Genomic DNA, 25,430 nt, shown 5'->3' with positions numbered 1-25,430 from the left:
AGTCGGTAGAGGTTATTCCAGATAAAACAATGTCTCATTCTGTAATGATATTCTTCAAATAAGTAATATGTTGTAGCCTCAGACAATCAATCAACAAGGGTATACACACCGCGTTTGTAAGAGTTATGAATGAGTTATGAATCACATACTTTGTCTTTTTATCAATGCCAAGCTGGATATGTTAGATACATCATTATTTTGTGGCAAAAACAGTTATTATATCATTCAAGACAACAATGTCCGACACAGATATAACTACAATGCATTGTTTCAGTATTCAACAGTGTTATGAAAACCAACAATACATCTCTAATTATAACGGATACACACAACTCTGTTACACCGTTGTACAGAAGCCTCGTATATATTACAATGCAAAAAGTGATATCAATACTATATAACAAAACTAACTCTTACTTAATGATAAAATGGATATATTTAGTTTGATGATGTATGCTGATAATTTTTTAACAAAGGGTTTCTTCCACAAAGTAAATGATGCATTGTTATCTAGGAATAGCTTACACTGCCATTGCAAACAGTAAGAAACTTGTGGTGTGATACAAGGGTACAATCAGCAGTCTCCTTCTATACGCGTTATCTGGTTTACATAGCTTACAATATCATTACAAACAGCAGGAATCGTGTGTTCTGATACAATGGTACAATCAACTCTCTCCTTCAATACGCGTTTTCTGGTTTACACAAGTTTAGACCAAACAGGCGTATGTATGTATGTATGTTCGCTATCTACGCATGCATTCGCCGTAAATATACAAAACTCGTCATGTTGAAACGTTTACACACGTTTTCTTTTTTTTTTTTTTTTTTTTTTTTTTGCAATTTTTACGAAATGCACATTTCCTAGTCACTCATTCACAACAAACACTGTTTGTATTACGACATGATTTTATATCGTCAGACACATTTGTCTAGTGGTTATATCTACGTAAATATGATAAAGCTACTTTTAAACACAATATATGAATGAATAATGCATGTTCAAACTCGTGATAAAATGTCGCAGAGATAAAACAAAGAGATGATTATAATTTACATTAAAACAAAAATGTACACAAAATTCTTCATACAACATACATGTAGAAATTATATCAAATAATCTTGTTGTTGGATAGATGAAAGTATTACACCACGATTCGAGTTGTGATACCTGGATCGTTACACGCAACTTAACGTTTGATAGCAAGCAAAAATAGCACACCTCATACGCTCTATGGTATTAGATCAATGAGGATGATGAGAATTATCTATAGTCGTCTTTCATACTATATGACCTCGCCCTTTGATTTGAAATGATCCTTAGCCCGTTCATCACAATCTGATATCAGGTATAAACCGTGTACATGTAGTTACATCATACTCGCAATGTGGTTGTTATCATGCCCAGTGTAACTGAAATCTTCAGTAAGCACTTCCAGCAGTGAGCAAGCTTCTAGACGCCCTCCTGCATGACCACTCACTGTGATGCTATCGTGACTATGAAGCGTATGTATTTAGTTTTAATTCTTCTGCGCAAACTGCATCTTTAAAGTTTGGAAAATCATAATTGTATTTAAAAGATTAATTTACATTCACCGTAACTTATAATGGTGATGTGTATATAATTTAAACTATCATCAGGTTCTTTGATGGTTTACGTAACAGTAACTGCCACCTATTTGAAAATCAAATCAAGTTGGAAATTCAATACAATTTCGACAAATGATATTCAATGATTACAATGGTCCGAGAAAGACGAATTGACATATGTTCAAATATTACGTCGCTTCGAGAACGCTGACGGCTGATTACAGGAAATGTTCTTTGGAGAAATCTGTTTACACATATATAAGGTTAACCAGAGCATTGACGAAAATTGTAAAAACTAAATCGAGTTACCGAAAGATATGAATTTAAATAACAGAGGAAACCATCGCTTGGGTTATATATCTAAGAAAATCTTACAAATTGTTATATACGTATTTACCAAAAACGTTAAAATACTGATACCATTAGTCAAAATTACCGAAATTAATTTCTATAAAACGTAATCTGTTTCGATCGATGGATTCACACTTTTTTTATATATATATTACAATTGATATTTCTAACGCCCATGTTGAAAGTGAAAGGCAACTCCTGTGTTAAGATAGCGTTTCTAAAAGGGGTATCACACTTCATGTTTACATATTGATTTGTACGGTTGATAAGACTGTGGAGTATCCCACCTGCGAGTTTGGAATCAGCAGATTTTTTTTCGTCTGTACAGACAATATTATGCTCATTTGGCATTAACAAATGAAACAAATAGTATAAAACCCCGGTATAGATTAAGACGTTTACTCGAAACTAGCAGCCATTTTTGTTAAACTTAGTAGATTGTGCCCTATAACTTAGGTACATTTTATATATCAGGAGACTGAATGGACATTAACATACAGAGGTTGACATTTGGTTCAATTTTCGAAATATGTTCGTTATAACTGCCCAGTTATAGTTACGTTTTAATTGTGTTAGTTTCAGTTAGGAATGTTATCTTTTTATATAATCGTATTAGACTATACCACAAAGTTATATAATTACGTGTTCATTTCTGTGATTGTTTCTATATTGCTACATTGTAATATAAATATCATTCATGTTATATACACCTACCTGACTAATCTGTTTTCATCTCAGGTAACAAGCCGGATCTATATCCCGGAATAGCTTAACATCAGTTTAAGATCGATATAAGTCGTATTAACATCATATCCGGAATGTTGCATCTCCCATCCTTAGATATTTGTATCTTTCAATTTCAACCAAAGTTGCGTTTAATTTACTTTACGGTCAAAAAGTGCATTTACGTGATGTTGTCAAAGATATATATAAATAAGATTACATGACGTCATCGCTAATGAAGATTCGGAGACGAAACAGATAAATGTATTGGTAGATGTTTTACTCTTCAATGCACCTCAAGTGATTTACATAAACATGTGTACATACATGTGCTGACATTCTATTCTGAGGCGTATCATTTTGTATACAAATATCTTCAGTTAAAGATGTAAGACAACCAATGTTCTCTATTTATTGGTGCTGTATTGTATATCAATATAATAATGGTCCTCTCCCCATGAAGGTAATCTTTTAATATCAATTAGTACGAAAATGGGATTGTTATTTAGTACATTGTATTATTAAAATTTGTATACAACTTATTTCTGTTCTTCCTCATCTTTCTTGTCAATAACCGAACGGGTGGTACTGAAAAAATATACATTTTACTAATTGTTTAAATATGATTACAGATAACTATTAACGAATATATCTTTTTAAAGTATTTTAGTTTGTAGATGATATCAACTTATGCTTTGTTTTATACAACTGGGAAAGTGAATTTGTCGCTATGGACCTTCATTCCATGTTTGTTACTGTACTGTTAGACAAAACACACTTGCTGGAATATCTTCACACTCCTAGACAGTACTGACATCACATTCTTCGTGTATCATCTTCTTCAATCACTAAATAGTATTGTTAACACTACTCCGACATGACAGTTGACTTGTTCTAGACACTTAAAAACACGGTACAAGAATTCAGACTGGGAATTTGGATCAAGGTAGAGAGTTATATATATATAGTTGGACGGAAGGCGCTCCCTTGTGACAAGTATCTCTGATATAATACAGATTTAAGACTTTAAGACAATTCTCTAGCATAATGGACTCATCGGTTATAGTCTAGTAATAAATTGGACATCAAGGAATGTTTGAACCAAGAAACAAATATAGGCATAAAATACCGAAAATCACCTAGTATTCTGGTTATGACATTAAGTTTTATCAAGCCTCGCCTGGAGAACATTCTATTACGCAGCTAGAAATCTGTGTTGTATTTTCAAAATCCGTACTTTTTGCATCTTCATCTGATGTTTGAACTGGGTGTTGGTCTTTGAAATATGGCATATACAAGTAAATCAAAAATATTTCTTATTGATTCATATAACTTTTTATACAACTCACCAATTTCCACTTTACGACTTTCTACTGACGGACAATATTGATACCAGATTTTATATAGTACAAAACAAGATTAAACTCATCCCGTGGTTCAAACGTATTATAGTTGCAAACAAGCAAGATATCATCAAAATCAATTATCTTTTAAGTGTACTCTCTCGTTCATTAGTAAACGTGTGCTCCACCGACCTTCACCCCGTAAGAACACACAGAGTATGACGAATGTGTGACGGCTTGTGTATAGTGGTATCAATGCAGATGTTATCTCCTATGATCTCCTATGAAAGGCAAACCAAAGAGATAATAGATCTCAATCGGAAAATCAATCTGAAATTTCATAAACAAGACAATTAGCCGATCTCATTCATGATCTCAAGTATCCGTTATACAGGAGGCATTTGACTGTAGTATAGCTTATGTGCAATGTACATAGTATATATCAAATTTCTGGTTTTGTTGTAGCAAAAAGAAGTTTGTATAATACAATTTACTGTGTATTGTTAGACCTAGAATTCAGTGAATATCGTGAATAATCGTGAATATAATAATTATTGTGTAAATACAATCTACAATATTGCAATAGTTACATAACACATTGGTGAAATGGTTGTGACGATAACCACAACAGTCAGCCAACCAACTAACTAGGCAAAATTTAAATATCTCATCTATAATTAGTAGTACTTTAAACACAGTAGATATATTTTATAAATATGTTCTTACAAAAAAGTTTCAGTAGGAAAAGAAACTTCAAAAAAGAAAGCGAATTCTACTAAATTTACGGCGATTGAAATTGAAATTAATATATAATGAGAATCAATACGTAAAAAATAATATCGCAAATGATGTTAGGCATGAGTGTTTTATACACGAAAGTTTAGAACAATAGATGATATCAAGATCTACGATAGGAAACTTACAGAACATGCAGTCTGCTTCACGTAAGTCCAACACACTGATATATGACAATAAAATAGAAATATAGGTATATTCGAAGACATCCATTTGTCGTTTCAGCTATGAAATCGATTTTTTCGATACCTCAATATAAACTCATTCCATCGTAAAACATTGAGTCAGAAAACGATTTGTCATTCTTTCTTATTGACCTGCGTCTTTTGTCATTGCTAGAATGAAACACTTCACTTAACTATCACGAAAGCTCATAGAACAATACCACAGTCACTTATCAAAAGTATTTACAATGACTCAAAGCACAGATGGTTTACAAAGTCATATCTTACATGCTTCATATTGATCATGCTCTTACCTATGACAAACTATCCCTAACCTGTAATACAAAGCTACGATAAATTTTCTGTAAATATCAAATATTACAAAAATAATATTTAAAATATAATTAGAAATTATAAAAATAGTAAATATCTTGGTTTGAAAATATTTTATCGTAATGAAAACAATTATTTCGAAAAAACAATAGTTTATTTATCATTAAGCAAGCCATTGGGCGAATATTGGTTGCGTTTGGTCCCCGGCGTGTAGATGGTACCCAATACCACTGATTAGCTCCCTAGGGGCTATCAACATGCGGGAACCATTACGTTGACTTTGGCATTTGTTCAAGTAAATGATTATCGTGTCTGAATCGATCTCATGATCCATGTATTCATGGAGATGTTTCTTGGGGAAATCTCAACCAAACCCAAAATACACCTTTTAGCGAGGCATTGTATTGCAGGGTCGATATACAAATATTTCCAATTCATACTTGCCAAGTCGTCATGAAAACCATGGAAATAAAATAGCATTGTGGCCATCTGTTTGTTTGCCTGCCCTTTTGCTGGTACGAGGGACAAAGAATCATGTTACAAGATTACCGTAAATGACGTTTAATTGGCAACTAAAACATCTTACTCATGAACACTTCATGACTAAAGTCTGAACAGGTATGGGTTACAAAGTAATTTTGGTGCAGTTCAACTTAAAAACAACCCCTATTATTGAATATTGGTTTATGTCAAAAGTCTTAAATTAATTTTGAAAAAAATCAATCGTCCCTTTTGTTTTGTATTATGACTTACATTTTGTATATCCATTTGTTTCATCATTTTTCCTATTTCTTTTCGCTTAACATATGTTAGGACTAATTTTGAAAAGCACAAAGGGTTTTTTATTCTCGATTCAGATAGGTAATGAATTCATTGTTTAATTTCATAATATAAATACTGAATGATTTACCTTTAGGTCCCTTGTTTTGTTATCAGTTATTGTATTTTACGATATATCTATAACTGCTTCACAAGGGAACTCATAGACTACTCACGTTCTTAAGGCTTAAGCTATAAATGGCTAAATCGTAAACTAGATAAAAAACATGTAAAATATACTACAATGAAAACTTCAAATGCAATATATCAAATTTTGTAAATGTAGAAGTAGAGAAATACACATGTATGTCAGTGAAATATTTTTCTTGGTCTCTTTTATTTTATTCATGAAATATAGGCTAATAACCACAGGTTTGGTTTTGGTTTTTTTTTGTTACAGTTAGCTCCGGTTCATTTCAGCGCGTGTTTCCGGTTTCAGTATTACGTCACTCCCACATGTTAATCTAAAGTATTAACACGTGTTCCCTATCAGCATCAACTAAAGCCGATTACCTGTTTACACCTCGCCGTAACGTTACACAAATAAAGTCATCATTTGGATAATCTTCGTCAGAACATTGTTGTAAAAAAAACCGCAAAGTTTTAGAGTAAATTGATGTATAGGCTATACAAACACTTCAATCGTGGTATCAATAAGAAATAGAAACGCTCTCATACAAAATAAAGGTCATTGACTGCGTTTTCGACATTAAAGAGAACACCATTATGATAATAAACTGAAGTATAACGCCATTATGATAATAAACTGAAGTATAACGCATGGTTTTATAATGCTTTTGAATTATTTTGTTTTTGCTTATGTGTATTCCATATGTCATCGTTATTTTTCAATAGTATTATTTATATACATTATTTCAGCATGGTTTTCAATTATTGTAATTCCATTTCTGAAGTTATAACTATTGTTGTCATTGATGTCTAATGGTGAATAATCAATGAAACTAAACTAGACCGTTAATGTCGATTGTCTGTATATTTAGTTGTATATCACATCTATAAAAGACTGGATGATTCTGCGACATCTTTGTTCTAATTCAACCCACACATATTATAGAAAGCCTTTGAAATAAAACGTTCTTAGGTATAACAAAACCTTTTTTCTCCTGTGCGACACTTGCAGAATATATTTACGATTTATACATGATAATATTATCCAAAGTATACAAATATACAATTACCAAATTATATTTTAAGGAAATCCTTTTTGCAATGATTTTTTTTTTCAAAATGACTGTAAGCATTTAATTATTTTGTACTTTCGTTTTACATATAAAATGTTCTATATCATTGCAAATCGAACAGAATTCTAGTTTGTTAATGTACGCCAAAGCTTTTCTGAAGTATATACTCTTTCAGTTATCTAACAGAGTGTCTTGTCTCACTTACTTACATTTTCATAAACATTAACATATTAATGTTGATGCGATGTAGATTGAAGTCAATAGGTGATATGGCAGTATCTATTTTTGTAAGCAGCGTTAACTTCTCCTGTCATGTAAACCTTACATATACCCATGTATATATAAACATGAATCAGCATTCCCAACCCCTGTGATAACAATAGGACTATATTTCTTGTGTGTATGGATCTCGGCATTTTGCTCTTCCCAGCAATTAACGGTGTTATGACAAAAACCAATACATGTAAACATGTCTGTATAATTAAGCGTGGCTGTGTGACATTCCGACGGCTCGTTGGGCCATCCCTACACGTGTCTGTAGACCCGCTATATAGGTCTGTATGCCACTTGTTGCATTAACACATTGTCTTGATCAAGTATATAGCGTTACACGTGTCGTCAGCCTTAACCAAAGAATTTGTGAACTATTTTTGAGACGCCCCTAAGAAAATTGCTACGTATACACCATCATTCAAATAAAAATACAATTTAAATTTTGAATAGAAAAAAATAACTGATTATACATTGATTATATTAGACCAATTCAATAACAATCATATGCTTTAGAAGCTTTCCGTTTTAAAAAGATTTATCTCCCTTGGTACTATATATCTCTCCCTTGGACCGACTTATCTCTCTTTGATATATACAAATGTACCTCCTTTGATTTTTATTTACTTCATCGTGCTACATGTATATATAAATTTAGACCTTACATCTGCGTCAATAGCGAAGTTATAACGAGATAAAAATGTTATAAAGCTAGTAATTTAAAAATCCAAAATAAAAGGCCAAAATAAATTTCAAAGTAAAATCAAAATCATTTCTATGAAATATATTTTCAGCCACCACTATAGGGCCTTTATATGCTGTACTTCATCATGCTATATTTAAATTTATTCCCAACATCTGCACTCATAGCGTAGATAGACTTCTTACCAAATAGCGTAGTTAGATTTATATCATGAAACACGTCGTCTTGGTACGATATATACCATTTACTCGTGTCATCAGCTTCAACCAAAGACTTTGCGAACTATTTTTGAGACCCCCCTCCCCTTAGAATGGCTACACCGAAAAAACGTTAATAAATTATTAAACATTGTAAAAATAATTTGCTTTGTGTAAATTCTATAACGGTTTATACATTGATAATACTTTACAGACTAAATCAATGACATTTAAAATTGCTTATAGCTTTATCCCCTTTGAATTATTATCTCCCTTGATGTAATAATTATCTACGTGTACCTTGCACTTTATCTCCCTTTGATTACACAGCCAGTTTTGGCTGTACTTCATCATGCTATATTTAAATTTGTTCCTAACACCTGCACTCAAAGCGTAGATAGACTTCTTATCAAAAGTATGAAATAATATTCATGATTTTATTCACAGAATTGTTCAAAACATAGACAGGATACCAAACTAGATAACTGTTCGGTGGTTGAGCAATTCGCATAAGACCTGATATTATGTATATATGTGGTGAATGGACGGCTGCATTTTGATATAAAACTCCACTCCAACATGTCTAGTCTTATCAACAAACACATGTACAACCACTATAACACCACGTCCCAATGTTCAGATCTTGATCACCATGGCATCAGTGTTTGTAATGCTACATATTAAGCGATTCACGCCTAAAATTCAGATCCATGTTATCTTAGCAAATCCGGAACGGCTATAATTCAAAAAATATATTTTGTACATTACAGTTCATTATACAGCAACTTCCTGCTTTTCTTTGTCAGCTTGAACGTCAGGTTTTGGCAAACAGTTATACGGTAGGTATAAATATTTATGAATTTGTTGCGAATAAAATATTAGGTAGAGGGATAGCTGATAAGTCTGACAGCGGAAGTGAAATCCATACAGACGATTCGTTATCGGGTATGAAGAGAATCCGAGGATAGTTACCAGACAATAATTCTCTGTACTGTAAAACACCGTCATCATGATGTACTTCGAGACATGCACGTGTGTTTTATACAACTGTAAAAATGGTTAGCGACCGTTTTTGTTTTTGTTTTTTTTTTCAATATGTTTTTGTTACTTTTTTGGATTTCATCCACAATGAAAATGGTTATATATTATTAATCTTATTTCTTTTTATTGTATGCACTCAAAGAAAAAAACAAATCAATGAGCTGTCAAGATCGTATATTCATTCATTTAACCAAAGGTTCCTTCTTATCTTCCGGACTAGTATAAACCGCAAACACTCCTCCCATCATTCATCATTGTAATCGCAAATGAAACATCACAGGAAAAGAATAAAAAGTTCCATGTAGAATTTTTATATACTAAGGTCAGGTTGTAGTAATATATGTTAATCATATACAGAAATTTTATAATGAATGTTATAGAAATGTATGTTCAGAAATATTAAATCGTTATTACTTAATATCGTTATTCAAAAAAGCGCTTGGTCTCTGAAAAGTTCAGAAGAGAACACAGCGCAAATTAGTCAGCTTAATATTATTGAAAAACACACACACGAACAATCACTAAAACAAAATGGAAAATAAGAAAACTGTTATAACAGAATATTGATAATTGGTCTTACCAGAAATCCATTCGGAACTTCCTCGGGTATTATCCCGGCAAACACACAATGGGGAAATCCGGGATAGTACCAGTGCTGTTTAGGTAAGTTTCCATACATAAGGAATAAGTATAGGGGTATAAGGCACACTCCCTGATTCCGAAAACTCTGACTCCACCAGCACAAGCATGACAGAAAATTAAACACATTAACAGATACAGGCCAAGCGAACCACGCGTGTGCAGTCTTCAACCAAAGGATCAACGCGTTTGTCATCCCTGATCAGGCCAGACAACTCTTCCAGTTTAACTAGGACGATCCTGAGGTTAAGCATGGGCAAGTAGGGATTAAGTCGTTTTTATAAACACATGCAATTATCATTAATATGTCTATATTTATACATCTTAATCTAAAATCTTACTTGCTCGTGCATTTTGCATGGCATGAGGTGTTAACCGAATATGTCATAAGGTATTTTTGTATACTTTTAGGCACATGCAATGCTAAAAGGCATTGGTGCTTACACCATTTTTTTATCGGAAGACACAAAATGAGATTTTAAAATATATCTTAGTTATACTAAACATTAGCTCTACATATGTTTGGGGTGGCTGATGTTCAATCACACACTTTTAAGCATAATCCCACAAGATGTAGGCACACTTGTTAAATCACCAAGCAGTTAATGATATTGTTTTACCTGTATGTACAGTTTCACAATCAATGATGTAAAGATCCAAATAAATCCCCATTTGTGAAACAGAATATTAGTGCAAAGATTTGTTCGTCAGGCACACACCAGTTAAGTTGAATTTGTATAGCTGTGTACTGCATAGCAGTATGTGTGTATCTGACACTGACTTGTTACGAACATAGAATATATGGCAGATTGCATCACTGTAAGCGGTCATATACACTCACATTAGTCAATTCTCAATAGTCCATATCGAACGCACCTTTTCTCAGATGATCGTCGGACTATTCCAATCGAACACGCCTTATGGTCACGATGAGTTGGCCGTATCGAACGCACGTCTTATTCATTAGTAGCAAACAGAGAACTCACTATGACTACGAAAGTTACGAAATACATCGTTTTTCTTACTCACGGTTCATTTCGAACACGTTTACCAAGGCGTTTTCTCATGAATAGTTCCATTGAATACACACATGTTTTCAACTGCGATAAACAGTAAAGGAAACCCTCCTCCCGGGCCGAGAAGACACACAGTTGCATCACTGGGGCGATCCAGGAGTCCTGCATTCCATTAACAAAGATGTATACATAATCTCCACGCAGGATTGTGTGTCAAAACATTACTAGCGTGGCTGGTCTAGGCGGACCTTCCGTTTAGTAGGGATTACGCAGCAGTGGTTGTGTTTACGGTAGTTGTACTAAGTTCTGATCAGACAGTCGTGGTACTCACTGGGCCTCGCTAATGTTACATCTGTCGAATGCAGCGCTACATGCGCGTGCTACTAAAGGCTTGTTATTTCATTTACCCCTGCTTATCTCTTCCAATGTGCAGCATTAAACCCGTGCTGCATGTTCTTTAATCTTGTAATATGCAAAAGGCAATTATATTCAAAACGTTTGTTGTTCAGGAAAACATACGGATGATGCATTATCTGAACAATGCATGCTGTTGTACACGTGTCTGATATAAAGTTGGTTTATTCTTCATTCCGGAACGTCTTACCTTAATCATGATCTACATCTTCTTCGAGGCATCTAATACTTACAGGAAAGTTACAATGCATATTCGAATAATTAAGATAACCATATGTAACTTCAACACAATGCATGAATGCAATATTCGGTGCCCAATATGCTAATATTCCAAACCCGGTGTGTAAAGTTATACTTGTCGATTGTGTCTAACTGTCTGTCAGTCGAGAATAAGGTTCAATTCAAATCCGGAAAACATGTGAACTGTCGTAAGATAATCGATTGGATGGAATATAAACAAAATATTATGTGGCACACACACACTGGTCGGTACAAGACGTTTTATTTGGTAGGAGAATGTTAACGTGTCTGCTTTAATGGGGTTTCCTACGTAGGATAACAAGGGCGTGTTTTCACACCGTCTGAAACTCGTAACAGCGAGAAACAAATCGTAACGTTCGTTTCTACATTTTCAGCCATAAAATAAAATGCATTATTTAAAAAAGATGATAATTTCTCTAACGTGTTTTACCGACTAATCTGAAATGTATTACGGTAAGATAGTATAAGATGTTTTTGTCACTTCATGCGAATAAGATATCTTTCTATGTACACGTATTTTTCTAAATTTGATATTTTTTTCTGCGTTAAGCTTTCTTTATACATATCTTGTAAAAGCTGTTTCCAGTGCCGAACATTCCTCTGGCTCGATATTTCAGGGAAAAGAATTTATATAATCTGTAAGCTTGTTTTCCGATCCCGAAATGTGTATATTTACTGTATTATATGTATCGTTATATGAATAAAAAAAAATAAACTAAATGACTATGTTAACATCAATGATGTCAAGATCAAACAAACCAAATTGTTATTCTAGCGTCCCTTTTGTATAAAAGACTAGCAATATGACCTTCCAATACATAGGCAGTTGATACTGATCCTGCAGTATTTCTGGACGATTTTTGTGTGGTAATATCGCCTTTTTATACGTATAGTCAATGTTATATAAAACGATTCAGGAGACAATATATAGTTAACAATTGTTGAATTCTAGACACTTTTCTATATGGTAACCATAATGAGATTTTTATTCAAAAGAGGCGGAATGGCGATCGAAATGTCGGACATCTTACAAACCCCCCATATGACATCGTACAAATATGGGTAGTGTAGTATATTGTTGCGTTACTAACCAACAAAACCCACGTATTCGTTCCTATGACATTGTAGGCACTGCAGTATGTTGTGACGTCACACGACTATTGGATGTCAAAGACACTTTCTTGTGACATTGGTGGTATGATGTGACGTCATTTGATCAGGTAGACATCTAAACCAACATTTACATTAATATTTTGTGATGTTGGTGGTGGTGTGAGGTCACACGGCCAACGAAAGTCAAAATCTCAAGGCAATGTGTTGTTTGTTTTTCCGTGTTTTGACCAACAAAACAGAAACCCAAAGCAAATGACCGCCAAAAACCAAACGTATTTTCTTGTGGTAAAGACGGCATGGTGTGACGTCACACAACTAAGCAAAACCCAAGACACATTCCTCTGGCATTGATACAATATGTAGTTTGTTAGTTTAGTAGTCAAGGTGACATTGTCGAGGTGTTGAGGGTAAATTGTGACGTCAAGTATTCTGAGAATATACTGATATATTGGTGACTTGGTACTGAAATACACACGACTGAGAAACTCATAAACAATGACAAATGCGAAAAATGGTATAGCTTGTTCTCAACTGTCTCATAACCCTGACAGTCGTACCGTATATTAAGATTCCTCTTGTATTTGTTAGCGTCTTTGTTGTTTACGTGAATAAGTGTAATTAGAATGCATGGCGTGCATGGCGTGAACGGCACTTAAGCCCTGTTGTTAGAGTAGCAATTGTTGTTGAATAAGAAATCTCAATACAAGATTCCTGAAATGATATCAGTACCTCTTCTGTCCTCACGACATGCTCATCGGTATTGTAGCAATACACAACAACCTGTTAGCCACCGTCTAACATAGCTGCACGTTACCTAGCCCGTGTGAATGCATGTACATTGTATATATATATACCGTAAAGTACCAGCATGCGCGTCATTCCCAGTCCTCGTGAACTGATGTGAATAGCGCTTGTCTTACCGCACGTGACCCCGAGGTACATCCATGATGCACCATCTACAAGACAAACGTGCAGATCTGAGAAACTCGGAGCTCAAAGGTTTACTTGTCTGGTTTTACACAAGCTTAAATTCTAGATTAGCATAAAAACAGGATTACGTAAAAAGATCAAATATGATATCATAAAGGCTACGTTATACCTTCCCGGAAACATTCCGCCGCCACGCCCATTGCTAGATTTTGAAGATCAAAAGACTTTGTTATTTTAATGATTTTAAGTAAATACATGTTTTACATCGCCGATTTCTACAGTGAAAACAGGTTGTACATTAACAATATTGGCATTAAATACTTGTATTACATTATTGATAATAACAGTATAAATATCCGTATTCATTATCATTTACGTGTAGGTTTACACCCCGAATACGATATAGTATCAGACATTTCTGTAAAAGCTATATAGATTTTATCAAAGAGATGTGGTCATTGTAACACGTAGCGGCTTTACGAGGTATAAAGTTGATGACGTCATATTTCGTCATATTCCGAAGAGTGCACGTGCTAGATACCACGTGTGTTCTCAAAAGGAGCGGTCCTGGTGCACTTTTGCAAGTAATATTTTTGAGAATGCATATTTATTATTTTTGAAATGCATATGTATTATTTTTGGAAATGCATATTTATTATCATAACAATTTTACATGTATATACTATTGGTTAGGAATAGCAATTGTAGGAACTAATCTAGAGAATGTGGTAAAATTTATTTTGTTTTCTTTTGTAAAAGTAGATATTCGAAAACACATTTTAGTTATACTGACAGTATATTGCTGTTACAGAATGATAACATATTTACAGTACCTAGTATTTATCGCCAACTACATTATTAAAGAACTACGCATGATGGCACAATTGAGATGGTACTCAATACGATTATAGTGTCTCTATCAGCAACGAGTAGATACTTTGGGTAACTGGTATATCTCAACAATTAGTAATTTACTGTAAACATAGTTTTATGGTTTAATATAAAATTTGTGATATTTGAATGTGACAGCATAAACTGAAAAATATAAGACGTTTATTAAATATAAAATAGTTCAATCAAACGATATATCATACTTCGGGGTAGTGGTATTGTTGGGCATGGTTGTATAAGTTCGCGATGGAATTTTAAAAGGATTCTCAAAGTAATGTATTTTTTACCATAACATTCTTTCTAACAACAATTAAAGTTTGGCTTTAGAACACTCCTAAATACCAAAAGTGCCTTTGATTTGTTTTTCTAGCGGGTTAGCTGAGATCGGAGATGGTAAATTCTTTGATGTATATCACAATTATATACATGATTTAGACGAACAGCCGATCGAACTCCATGTATATGAAAGATGCTCAACACTAATGTGCGTGACTAGAAAACACGTCAAAAACAGCGACAGAAAAGTCAATAATATTTTTCAATTAAACTGATAACAATAACGCACGGTTCTGTTACTATGAGTGCAAATAAATCATTACCAAAATAAAAAGATAAAATATCGACAACACCAAGGCATAAGAAACATAGCGATGTAGTCTAAACAGAGAATGCCAAAGAAACGCGTCTGTCTCGTATCAAACGAGCAGGCCCCACCAGAGTCAAGTCAAAAAGTAAACGACGTCCGCGTTATATTTTGGCTGCTTTATGCCTTTAGCTCACAGCCAGTGAAGCTTCCGCCAAGTCGCTGACGGGAAATAGTCCGGCCTAAACGTTGTATGACAACGCCAATATAACTCCAGAATGTTTATGATAACAACTCAGCTTAATTCCGTAATGGTGTGCCTTTCTGGCATTATTAAAGGCCATGGACATGACCAATGACCTATGGAAATATTGAAGAGAAAATATAATAGACAATGTTAGAGATCTGCAAAGATAAGGATTAATTAAATTCGCTTGCATCACAATACAGGTTTAGTTCTTTTCGTTACTTCCTTTTCAAGCTAACGGGGCTTTGGCGTTTATTATTTTGTTATCGAAACATAGGCTTCATTTGTGGCGCGTTTGGGTTGTCCCGCTATCGGGAGGATGATGTGTTGGCCACGGAAACGGAGCGGATGCAGGAAAAAAGACAATTACGAAAATCCGATGTCGTTTAGCGTTGATCTCTTGCTGACGGGCTAATGTCAATAGAGCCATGGCATTACACAGGGACTCCCAGGCATTAGTCTGGAATGACCAAAGTCTATCTTTATAGTCGTTCTGTCATAAAACACTTAATTTATTCACTACTTACAGCTATCGATAAAGGTTAAACGGATTGCCGCGGATCGACAATATAATTGTTCTGCTGCAGAGGAAAATCATAGACAAAATAAACATCTCGGGGATATGGGCGGTATCGCGCGGGATCTCTTCACAATTCGTCATTTAGTATGACGGATTCGGACCGCTGTCTGCGGCGCCGTATAAAAAGAATACATTGAACAAAGCAGCATATTGTTGTAGGGTAATAAAAGTGAAGAACAAAGTTTCAGGAATATGATACAGAAATATGCTTTGCTTTGATTTCACGATTTCAAACTCGGCTCAGAAGAACGCTTGCTTTGCAAATGTTTTAATATGCCGTTTGATTCAAGCATGTCAAACACATAGATGTTTTAGTAGGGATATTCATATGGTTAAGTACATGTACAATGGCAATGTACGACGATAGTACCAACCTCTGAACAATTAACTGAAGATACAGGCAATAAAATGTCCCAGTACAGCTAATTCGGATCTTCGCAACAGTAATGCTTTAATTTACATTCATATGTATACGTAATTACATCGTTAATCCCCAAATAATGTCTTCATATATATACTTGAATGTATGTGAGGATGCTATTAATTAACTCACTTCGGATTCATTATGAATGGTCTTTGGTATTATCAAATTCCATTGTACATTTTTCAGGCAGTTTAAAAAACCTTAGTGTATCATTGTTCAAATTGTATCGTAAAGATATTTTATAAAACAGTCGAAGTACACACTTATTGTAGCATTGTTTTCACTATTAAGTCAAAAGTGTCCCTAGATGATAATACCTGTACTCTATGTTTGAGTGTTTATCAGTTATGTTCCAATTTGAAACTACTTCAGCGGAGCGACACCATGCGGTAAACAGTCGCAATACCGTGATCGACAACCTACTTATTGGAAAGGATAACTCGACGATATATAGTTTTGACTATTGTTCATTGTAACTCATAATAAGTGTCAATTAAAGAAATAAAATCTGCTTGTCATTCCTTATATATTGCTTTGATCGATTGTTTTGAACAATACAGAGAATACATTGTAACAAGAACGCCAAACTAACCTCAAATTACCTCGCTCTTTTTCGTTTTGTAACATAAACAATCTTTTTGTGGGAGAATACGAATACCATTGTAATACTTCATATGTCTTAAAACTTTTAATCTGTTACCATGGTAACCACATTCACCTGGTTGTATATTTCAGGAGAGAACAATTTCCATGATAGATAAATCCCCCATATATTATGATGAAAATAATTGTCACTGACGTAAGGTTTATTATCACAACGTTACTATGGCAACAAGTTCCTACTAAATCCAGAATCTAGGTGCGTAATGGTGACAGACATAACGCGATATACATCCATATTGATAACATTTTAATGTTTCAGAGTCAGAAATGTAGATATTGTCCAGTGTAATTCGAACCTTAACAGTTACATATAAAAGTTTTGTGTTCGTTTTTTTGTTTGATTGTAAAACCATTTGTAAAGACACGTATGTACTAGGCCATAAAACATAAACTATCTAAAACTATGGTCTATCAGCACAGTCGTTTTTTATGTAACACTGCAAAGTTTACGACAAACTGTTTCGCACAAGAAAACAAATGCTGGCAATTGGAATCCCGTTCAATCAGTCTTTTTCTCTCAACCGTTAGCACCCATCTGGAAGTTTAATACTATCCGCACGTTGAATATCCTAGACAATTGTGTATTGAAAACGTTTGATATTAGACGATAAATTGTGTTCAGGACACTACATTGTAGTAAATCCATTTGACTCTGAAATTTGACAGATACGATTGAATATTTCTGCTATCAAATGAACCAGCCATTTAAGACAAATATAAGCTAAAATCGTCAAAATATTTTAGAACATTACATCCCACATTCATAACCCTTTTGCTCTTCCCGACATGCACGCAGCACACCGCGTGCATGGGAGGCCGTCCTTACATGACCATAGCTGTTAATAGGACGTTAATTAAAGAACCAAACCAAAACTTTTGCTCTTCCCGCGGTTTTGAGCAGACCTGAATTTACGATTTGATTACAAGTTGGTGGGACAACTGTCAATCATTGTTTCACATAACCTATTGATTTCCTATGTTATGTAGATTTCCAGGCAAGTGTATTCTATTATTTACTGGACAAATATGGCGCGAGTCAATTTCAGAGTTCAAGTTAGGGGGTCACGTCCGATATTACACAGAGGTGGCCATGGGTTGTGCGGGTCCATTGTAACCGACATCAAAACCATCCTCGATATTCTAGGGGTTTATATCATTGTAGATATACATGTATCCACCCCTGGATATGTCATAACAACACTGAAGGCTCTTTGTGGATCTAACGGCAGGGAAAGTAGGCCCTGGAGTATTCAGGATGCACCAGCCCATGCGCGTGCAACAGTCATTGTTTTATAGGATCATCGTCATTGTCAATAAAATTAAACTTTTTGTTCTATCATTCACTTTCAATTCACATATTATAATGTGTTTATAATTTTTCAAAGGGTATTTAATTTGACAAATTATATTTCAAACGAAAGTAAAACGCACTTTCCTGTCCCGACTGTCATAAACAATGCTAAATTCAGAAACTTTTGTTTGTTTTAGTAAAAGGCAAATCGTTTCCTATCGTCGCCCGAGTCAACCGTTAAAATACTGATGGCGATTTAAGCCTCATTTTGATTCTATTCTTGTCTACGTTAAAACAAAACCATACACAAACTACTAATATAATGTTTCAGGTTAAAATGCCTGTATATCATATGAAAATACGAAACTAAACCCACCTATAACGATAAGTATCTGACATGGCTACACGATGAACATATCATTCAGTACCGTATCATAGAAAACATCACTGCGAAAACCACTTGTTAAAATATGGAGACGGCCAACATATTACGTATCTCATTCTCGCACTACCTCGATCATCTGAGGAGAATCATGTCACTTTTCTAACGGCCTCCACAGAGCGCAGTTACCATTTACTTCGTTAAAGCTCTCTTAAGACGTAAAGACGCGCGTGCGCTAACGTTATGAGATGTTGGCGGCGCGCGTGAGAGCGTGAGCACCCTACGGCGCTGCGCGAGGAGCCTCCACATGATAGCGTGAGCAGAGTCAATAATACGTCGGGTAAAACTCAAAACATCTGAGATGGAAAGATAACTCTCTCTCGGTTTGTGTAAGATGTACTTAAAACCACTTGATCCATGGTTATTTATAGATTGGCAGCACGTGTACGTACGGAGGAGGTTGAAGAGGGTGGGGGAGACGAGATCAGATCTTAAGTGAACAGAATATCACAATTCTATCTACTCCAACCTGTGTTTATACACGTGTATAGTGTTTGTACACAGTTCGGTCGGGACTTAATAGAAATAATTTAGACACAATTGGTAGAGAAATGCCACTTTTAGTTTTCTTGTGTTTCGACTTACGAGCTCTATTTTGTGTTTATATGTGGCCAGTATGATAATAAAGATAGTTTCATACATACATCTAAGTAAACAGTACATTAGAGTAGGTCAACTAAATATATCAACAGGTTTACTTTAGATTAATAAGATATCCGAAAGAGTACTTTGACATATGTTTTCTTTATGGAGTCTCTCAGTAGAAATATCATACGGTGGTCATCTCCCGTTTATTACAATGATATTGGCATATCAATCTTTATTATATCAATATATTAGCATAAGTCACGCTAATTTCTCTTCAATTCTCTGTCTCGACTTTTTGTGTAACTATAACATGTACACTGCTTGCGCCAACTGCAATATGTAATTACATTATGTACTTTCATGGGCTTAATATAGGTACATGTCTAGATTACTTGTACAAGACACGTGTAAATTCCCCTTTAATAAGCATTTCTTAGCGTCTGTTTTGTGAAACGACTTGCTCAATTTACACCGTTCTTGGGAACATTTGGCATTAAAATATGTTTAAATAAAAAACTACACAATCAAGAGGCCTTGAAACCATAAAACAAAATATAGAAAAATGTGCTTTATGTTGAAGTCACACCATTAAAAATAGGATATCGTCCGTACACATGTCTATGTAAGTTGTTTAAGATGATTATCTGTCGCTATATCTATATGATAAAGGCCTTGTATTTATATATACGACCTGTGTGAGTAACTTTATCCAGATCGGCCCAGCCTTGGTTCATACAGACTCCAGATGTCACATCCCGATGTCTACATGTAATCGATTAGAGTTGTCTATATCAGCCACAAACTGACTCCGTAAGTCACTTACAGTCAGCGGAGATGTATATTTCATTCAGCTTTCTTTTATCATACTCCTCAAACGGTAAATAATTTTACACTAGTGATTAGAGCCATCGGCAATGTATATCTGATTTCAGTTATTTTTTATCCTGCCCTTTAATCAGACAGTATATAATTTTACAGGGGTGTTTTAATTAAGGTACAGTATGTATTTACAGTCTACATTGTATAGATAGTGTTTAGTCACAGTCACATGATGGCATTAATTATTTCATTTATTAAGGTTTACGAGTGCATAAATTGTAACACTTATTTGTCCTGTAGAATAAGCATTCGTTCCCTTACATGTAAAAAACAGTTGCTACCCTTACAGAAATAATGACTGCAGCTTAGAATACAATGGATTTAACAGAGTTGTTACGAAAACCACAGAGAGAAATTTATCAATACTTCGGGTTGTAAGTTTTTTATACTACTTCCGTGCACATGCCACGATGTCGAAGATTATCAATGTAACGTTTACGTTACAATTACATAACAAACAATTCAGTTGTGCAGTGGCTACACGATAAACCGGAAACAGGGGAAACAACCGGAAGTAGAACCTCGTGTTCGATTTGGAGGAACACGTAGCACGTCATGCACATGTTATCAAATTAAGCTATACGATTTCTTTCGTACAATCAGCTGGAAGTGATAACATGTCATAGAGCATGAGGTATTTACGTCAGCATGCAAACTCCTATTTGACCAGTTCTATCTGGTACAGATTATGTACCATTGAAAATGTGATCACGATGTCGTTTTGTCCATCATGCGACACACGTTTGCCTTTAACCGTCACTAAGCAGTAAATCAAACTGTCTATGTTAACATCTATAAGGAAAAGCGTGATAGAAAACAATTGACAAAAGTACAAAAGAAGAAATCTATTGTGTTTCATATCGATTTCAAAGTCACCAAATCAAATGAAACACGAGACCACGAGACAAGACGTCCGCACGTGATTCGAAACATCTGTTGCTAAGGACAATAATGTCACGGACGGACGATTTAAAGACAAATAAACTTTAGATATAATTATTACAAACAGATCAAAGTTAATGGAAAAAATAACGATATGGATATAATTTCTTTATACGGTTTTAAAAATAACGTGGTATATATCTGAGTGTCGTGCTACAAGTCCTTGATATTTATATAGGCAAGATGTTACAAATGTACACATCTGCAGCAGGTTTTTGTTATAAAGATTGATATTGCATTATCAGATTCTATTTTAGAATAATCAATCTATGGAGTATATAACTTTTCATATTCGCATAAAAGAAATCAAAATGTACACAGTAAAATGGATATTAGGAGGAAATATGATCTTTATTATTTTTGATATTTTTTTCGTTAAATTGATGTATTATACGTGGAAAAGAAGAAAAATGTGTAACGAAGAGGAAAAACTACCTTAATTTGTATGTTTACCGAGGAAAGGCTTTAGAAAATCACTGACCAATGAGCAACTTGAACAAACCAGACATGGCCATTTTTTGAATTAAAAAATAACGTTTTGTGAAGTTACTGTCAGATGTTTGAAATACACATGGTGAGCTGATCATGACATTCTTCTCGGCACTCCTCGGGTCTTACCTGCATCAATTGTACTATAGCCCCAATCCATATCCCATTCCTCATGCCCTCTGTATCCTACATAGGTCACATTATCCATTTTCGACTGACGTCACACACCATATGATGTAAACATAGTTCAGATTTACGTCATATTGTGTTTTTGATGAATCACGTGCAAAGTTGCGCTATATATATTCCTTTCGAGTGTAAGAATTTAAACTCTAAATTCGAATGTTTTAATTGTCCTTAACTTGATCCAGTAGAGGATTTATCGTAAGTGTAAAAGTGTGTCACAATTCTAGTAATAAAGTCCAGATCATCCAGGTTCTGTTAATATCACTACAGTCTACAAACTATAGGTACATGCATTATCATTGATATGACATCAAAGTTATCAAGTTCAGACAATGGCATATAATCACAAGAGTTATGTAAATCCAGATGCTAATTAAAACACGAGAGTCTCACTTATCCGTTAATCTTCGTTGATATAAAGGCAACTATAATTCAGACTCGCCTTCAAAATCACATCAATTGCATCTCAATACATACGGCTAACTTCATAAAGAATCTCCACAATTATGAGGTGAAATCACAATCTGTCATTTTGATAACTAATTACAAAAAAATTGTCTTTGTTAAAATGGAAAGTTTTTCCATAAACAAAAATGCCATTCATGATAATATTAAAATCCAATGCTTTTCGTAGTATCAAGAAATAAGTTGAGACGTTCTCCACAAACACGTGGTATAAGGCAATCCATCAATTTGATTAAATTGTGAGATAAATCGTGAAATTAGTAAAAATATGAAGTGTAAGCGTCATTCCGCAAACAGTATAACGAGAATATTAAAATCCATTGTAACTCTAAGATCACACTTCAGTACTACTGTACCGTGGTATACTTTCACACTACTGTACGGTAGTATTACGTGTCCTTCAGTCGACACCACGATCTGCTACAACTGACTTTAACAACATAGAGTACCGATCCTAGTAACAATCGCGCCGGTACAGCTGCTGCACAACTACGGAATACTGGCGGGAAAAATACACGACATCTATTACAACCAACTGCATGGTGTAAACAGAAGCTTTCTTTTAATAGAGTTGCGAGTTCAAAAATGTGATTTTTTTTCTCTTCCAATATACTGTACCAACTTTGTCAATCACGTTTATTAGTTTGTATCTTTCGTCACTTGGATCATTCATGCATCTTCATTTTATTGAGGTCGTTGTACGGAAACATACAGCTTTTTTCCCAAGATATTTTGACAAGAAACAGTTTTGCGGAATGATATGAATATTCAATCATGAGTTGTTTTATTGTTGAATATGAACGTGCAATGCCAATGAATACCGGTAAAATATTCAAATGTTCTGTCTACCTCCTGGAACATATAGTAAGACAAGTCAAATTGACTATTTACTGATTACTTTAAAATACTATCCTGTAAGTATTGCACTAATATTCAATGTACTGCTGAGCGATATTAAATTTGCTTGCTGACTATTTTGAAGACACTGTAACGTAAGTGTTAACGCCAGTGGTAGACAAAGGGAATGGATTATACGAAAAGCCTCTGTGTCAGAAGTATCAGAACTACTATGGAGAAGGGTTTGGCATTATATTAATATGCATTTGAAGTCAATCTGTTTCAGACCGATCTTTATGATGTTTCTGAATAATTAATACGATCTATTTGTAGTACTTCGCGAACAAATTATCACGTGACGTACTTTAGACCTGGGATAATGACAGCGAATTTACAGGAATAATGACCAATTACTCGCGTTGTTTACATCATGAAAGAGGGAGTGACAAAGGATATATATGGTAGAATCGTCAAGTCGTTTCCATGGTTACATGGTGTTTTTCTAAATTAATCGTCATTACCTGTATTTCTGAATCGGGTATTTCCGTCTTTCCACAAACATTCGATGTCTGTTTCTAGATAAACTTAGTTATATATAAGATTCTAATGAATGAGCTACGGAATGAATGGGCGAATACTTAATGAATAAATATATAATAAATGAGCTACAGAAAGTGTGAATAGAGTAAAGTATGAATGAGTCATAGAATAAATGTACCACAAATCTCAAATGAATGAAATGAATGATGAATGATTGAATGGTTTGAATGTAAGAGAGTATATCGCCATGTTATTGTAAATGTTGAAGGGTATACTCTCCTGGAAGAGGGCAATTTTAAGCGGATACTGAACAGAAACGTCTTGAGAAATAATGACACTAAGAACAGTGGAAATTTGGCCTTTATCGTAGCGTTATAAAATACAAATTTAAAGAAATCAAATTACCAAACATGACGTGGCAATTTTCTGTTCTAATTTGCGTGGCCAGTACAAGGAGTATTGCTTACTGGCACTGTATGTTTTCATACTAACGTCACAAGCAATCTAACTCATTTCAAATTGCATTTGGAATATTGAAGCGGTATATACTTAACATACATTTTTTTAATTTTCGATATAGAATTTTGCCGTGAGATTATACACGTTTTGACCATGAACATGCAATTGTGATGATTCTGTAACCACAGTTGTCAACGACAGTTAATGTCGCTTATATATATAATTACTTGTCCTGCTAGATGTGACCTTTCAATACTTAAAAAAAATCAATATCAATTTTACTCATTTCCAATTTCGTTAATGAAAAAAACCCTAATATAATCCATAAATACAATAGAACTATTTTTGCAATATGTCAATATAGATCCGTGTTTCACATGCGTGATAATATCAAATGATTTAGAAGACAAGTGTTTTATTCGTCAACATGAATTTATAATATAGCTGCACAATTGGCTGGAGTTTCATTAACGGTAGTGCATGGCTGTACATTTGGCTGGAGTTTCCTGAACGGTAGTGCATAGCTGTACATTTGGCTGGAGTCTCCTGAACGGTAGTGCATATATAGCTGTACATTTGGCTGGAGTTTCATTAACGGTAGTGCATAGCTGTACATTTGGCTGGAGTTTCATTAACGGTAGTGCATAGCTGTACATTTGGCTGCAGTCTCCTGAACGGTAGTGCATGTGTTAGTGTTCTTACCCAGGGAACAGCTTCGATACAAACGTTTACATGTATCCGTACGATGTCTGGAGCCATTGATTTTCTGTCTGGAAATAATTTCTGTGCCATATATGACAATATTCAGAGTGTTTGACAGGCTTGCTGATAACATAACGCCGTATTCTGTACTCTAAATGTAATAGAGATCACTCAGAGTCCACATTATAATGCCCTGATTTCACATCAACTTCCTATTATTTCCTACATATTACCGCTAAATGAAATTGGATGGTATTTTAATTTCCGTTAAGTTTTGCGTAAGGTTCATTATATTTCAATATGAAATGAAACAAACGG

General features: G+C 34.5%; 1 protein-coding gene across 6 annotated transcripts in view; it reads right to left on the bottom strand.

The window, feature by feature from the left end:
* Nucleotides 1–25,430, bottom strand: part of LOC138310658 (innexin unc-9-like) — a 176,738-nt gene that overhangs the window by 13,620 nt on the left and 137,688 nt on the right. The window contains exon 1 of one of the 6 annotated variants that reach the window (XM_069251948.1): nucleotides 22,053–23,051. The exons of 3 other annotated variants lie outside the window; for them this stretch is intronic. Coding sequence is in view for 1 of the 3 variants with exons in the window: in XM_069251945.1 (XP_069108046.1) it covers nucleotides 10,112–10,122 (11 nt within the window). In the remaining 2 variants the exon portion in view is untranslated. Of the gene's footprint in view, nucleotides 1–10,111; nucleotides 11,847–22,052; nucleotides 23,052–25,430 lie in introns of those variants that run through there. 2 more of the 6 variants (XM_069251945.1, XM_069251949.1) reach the window with 2 other exon arrangements.

Source organism: Argopecten irradians, chromosome 16 (assembly GCF_041381155.1).
Source record: "Argopecten irradians isolate NY chromosome 16, Ai_NY, whole genome shotgun sequence".
Lineage (NCBI taxonomy): Eukaryota > Metazoa > Mollusca > Bivalvia > Pectinida > Pectinidae > Argopecten > Argopecten irradians.
The sequence above is the reverse complement of the archived record's forward strand: the minus strand, read 5'-3'. Positions and strand labels throughout refer to the sequence as shown.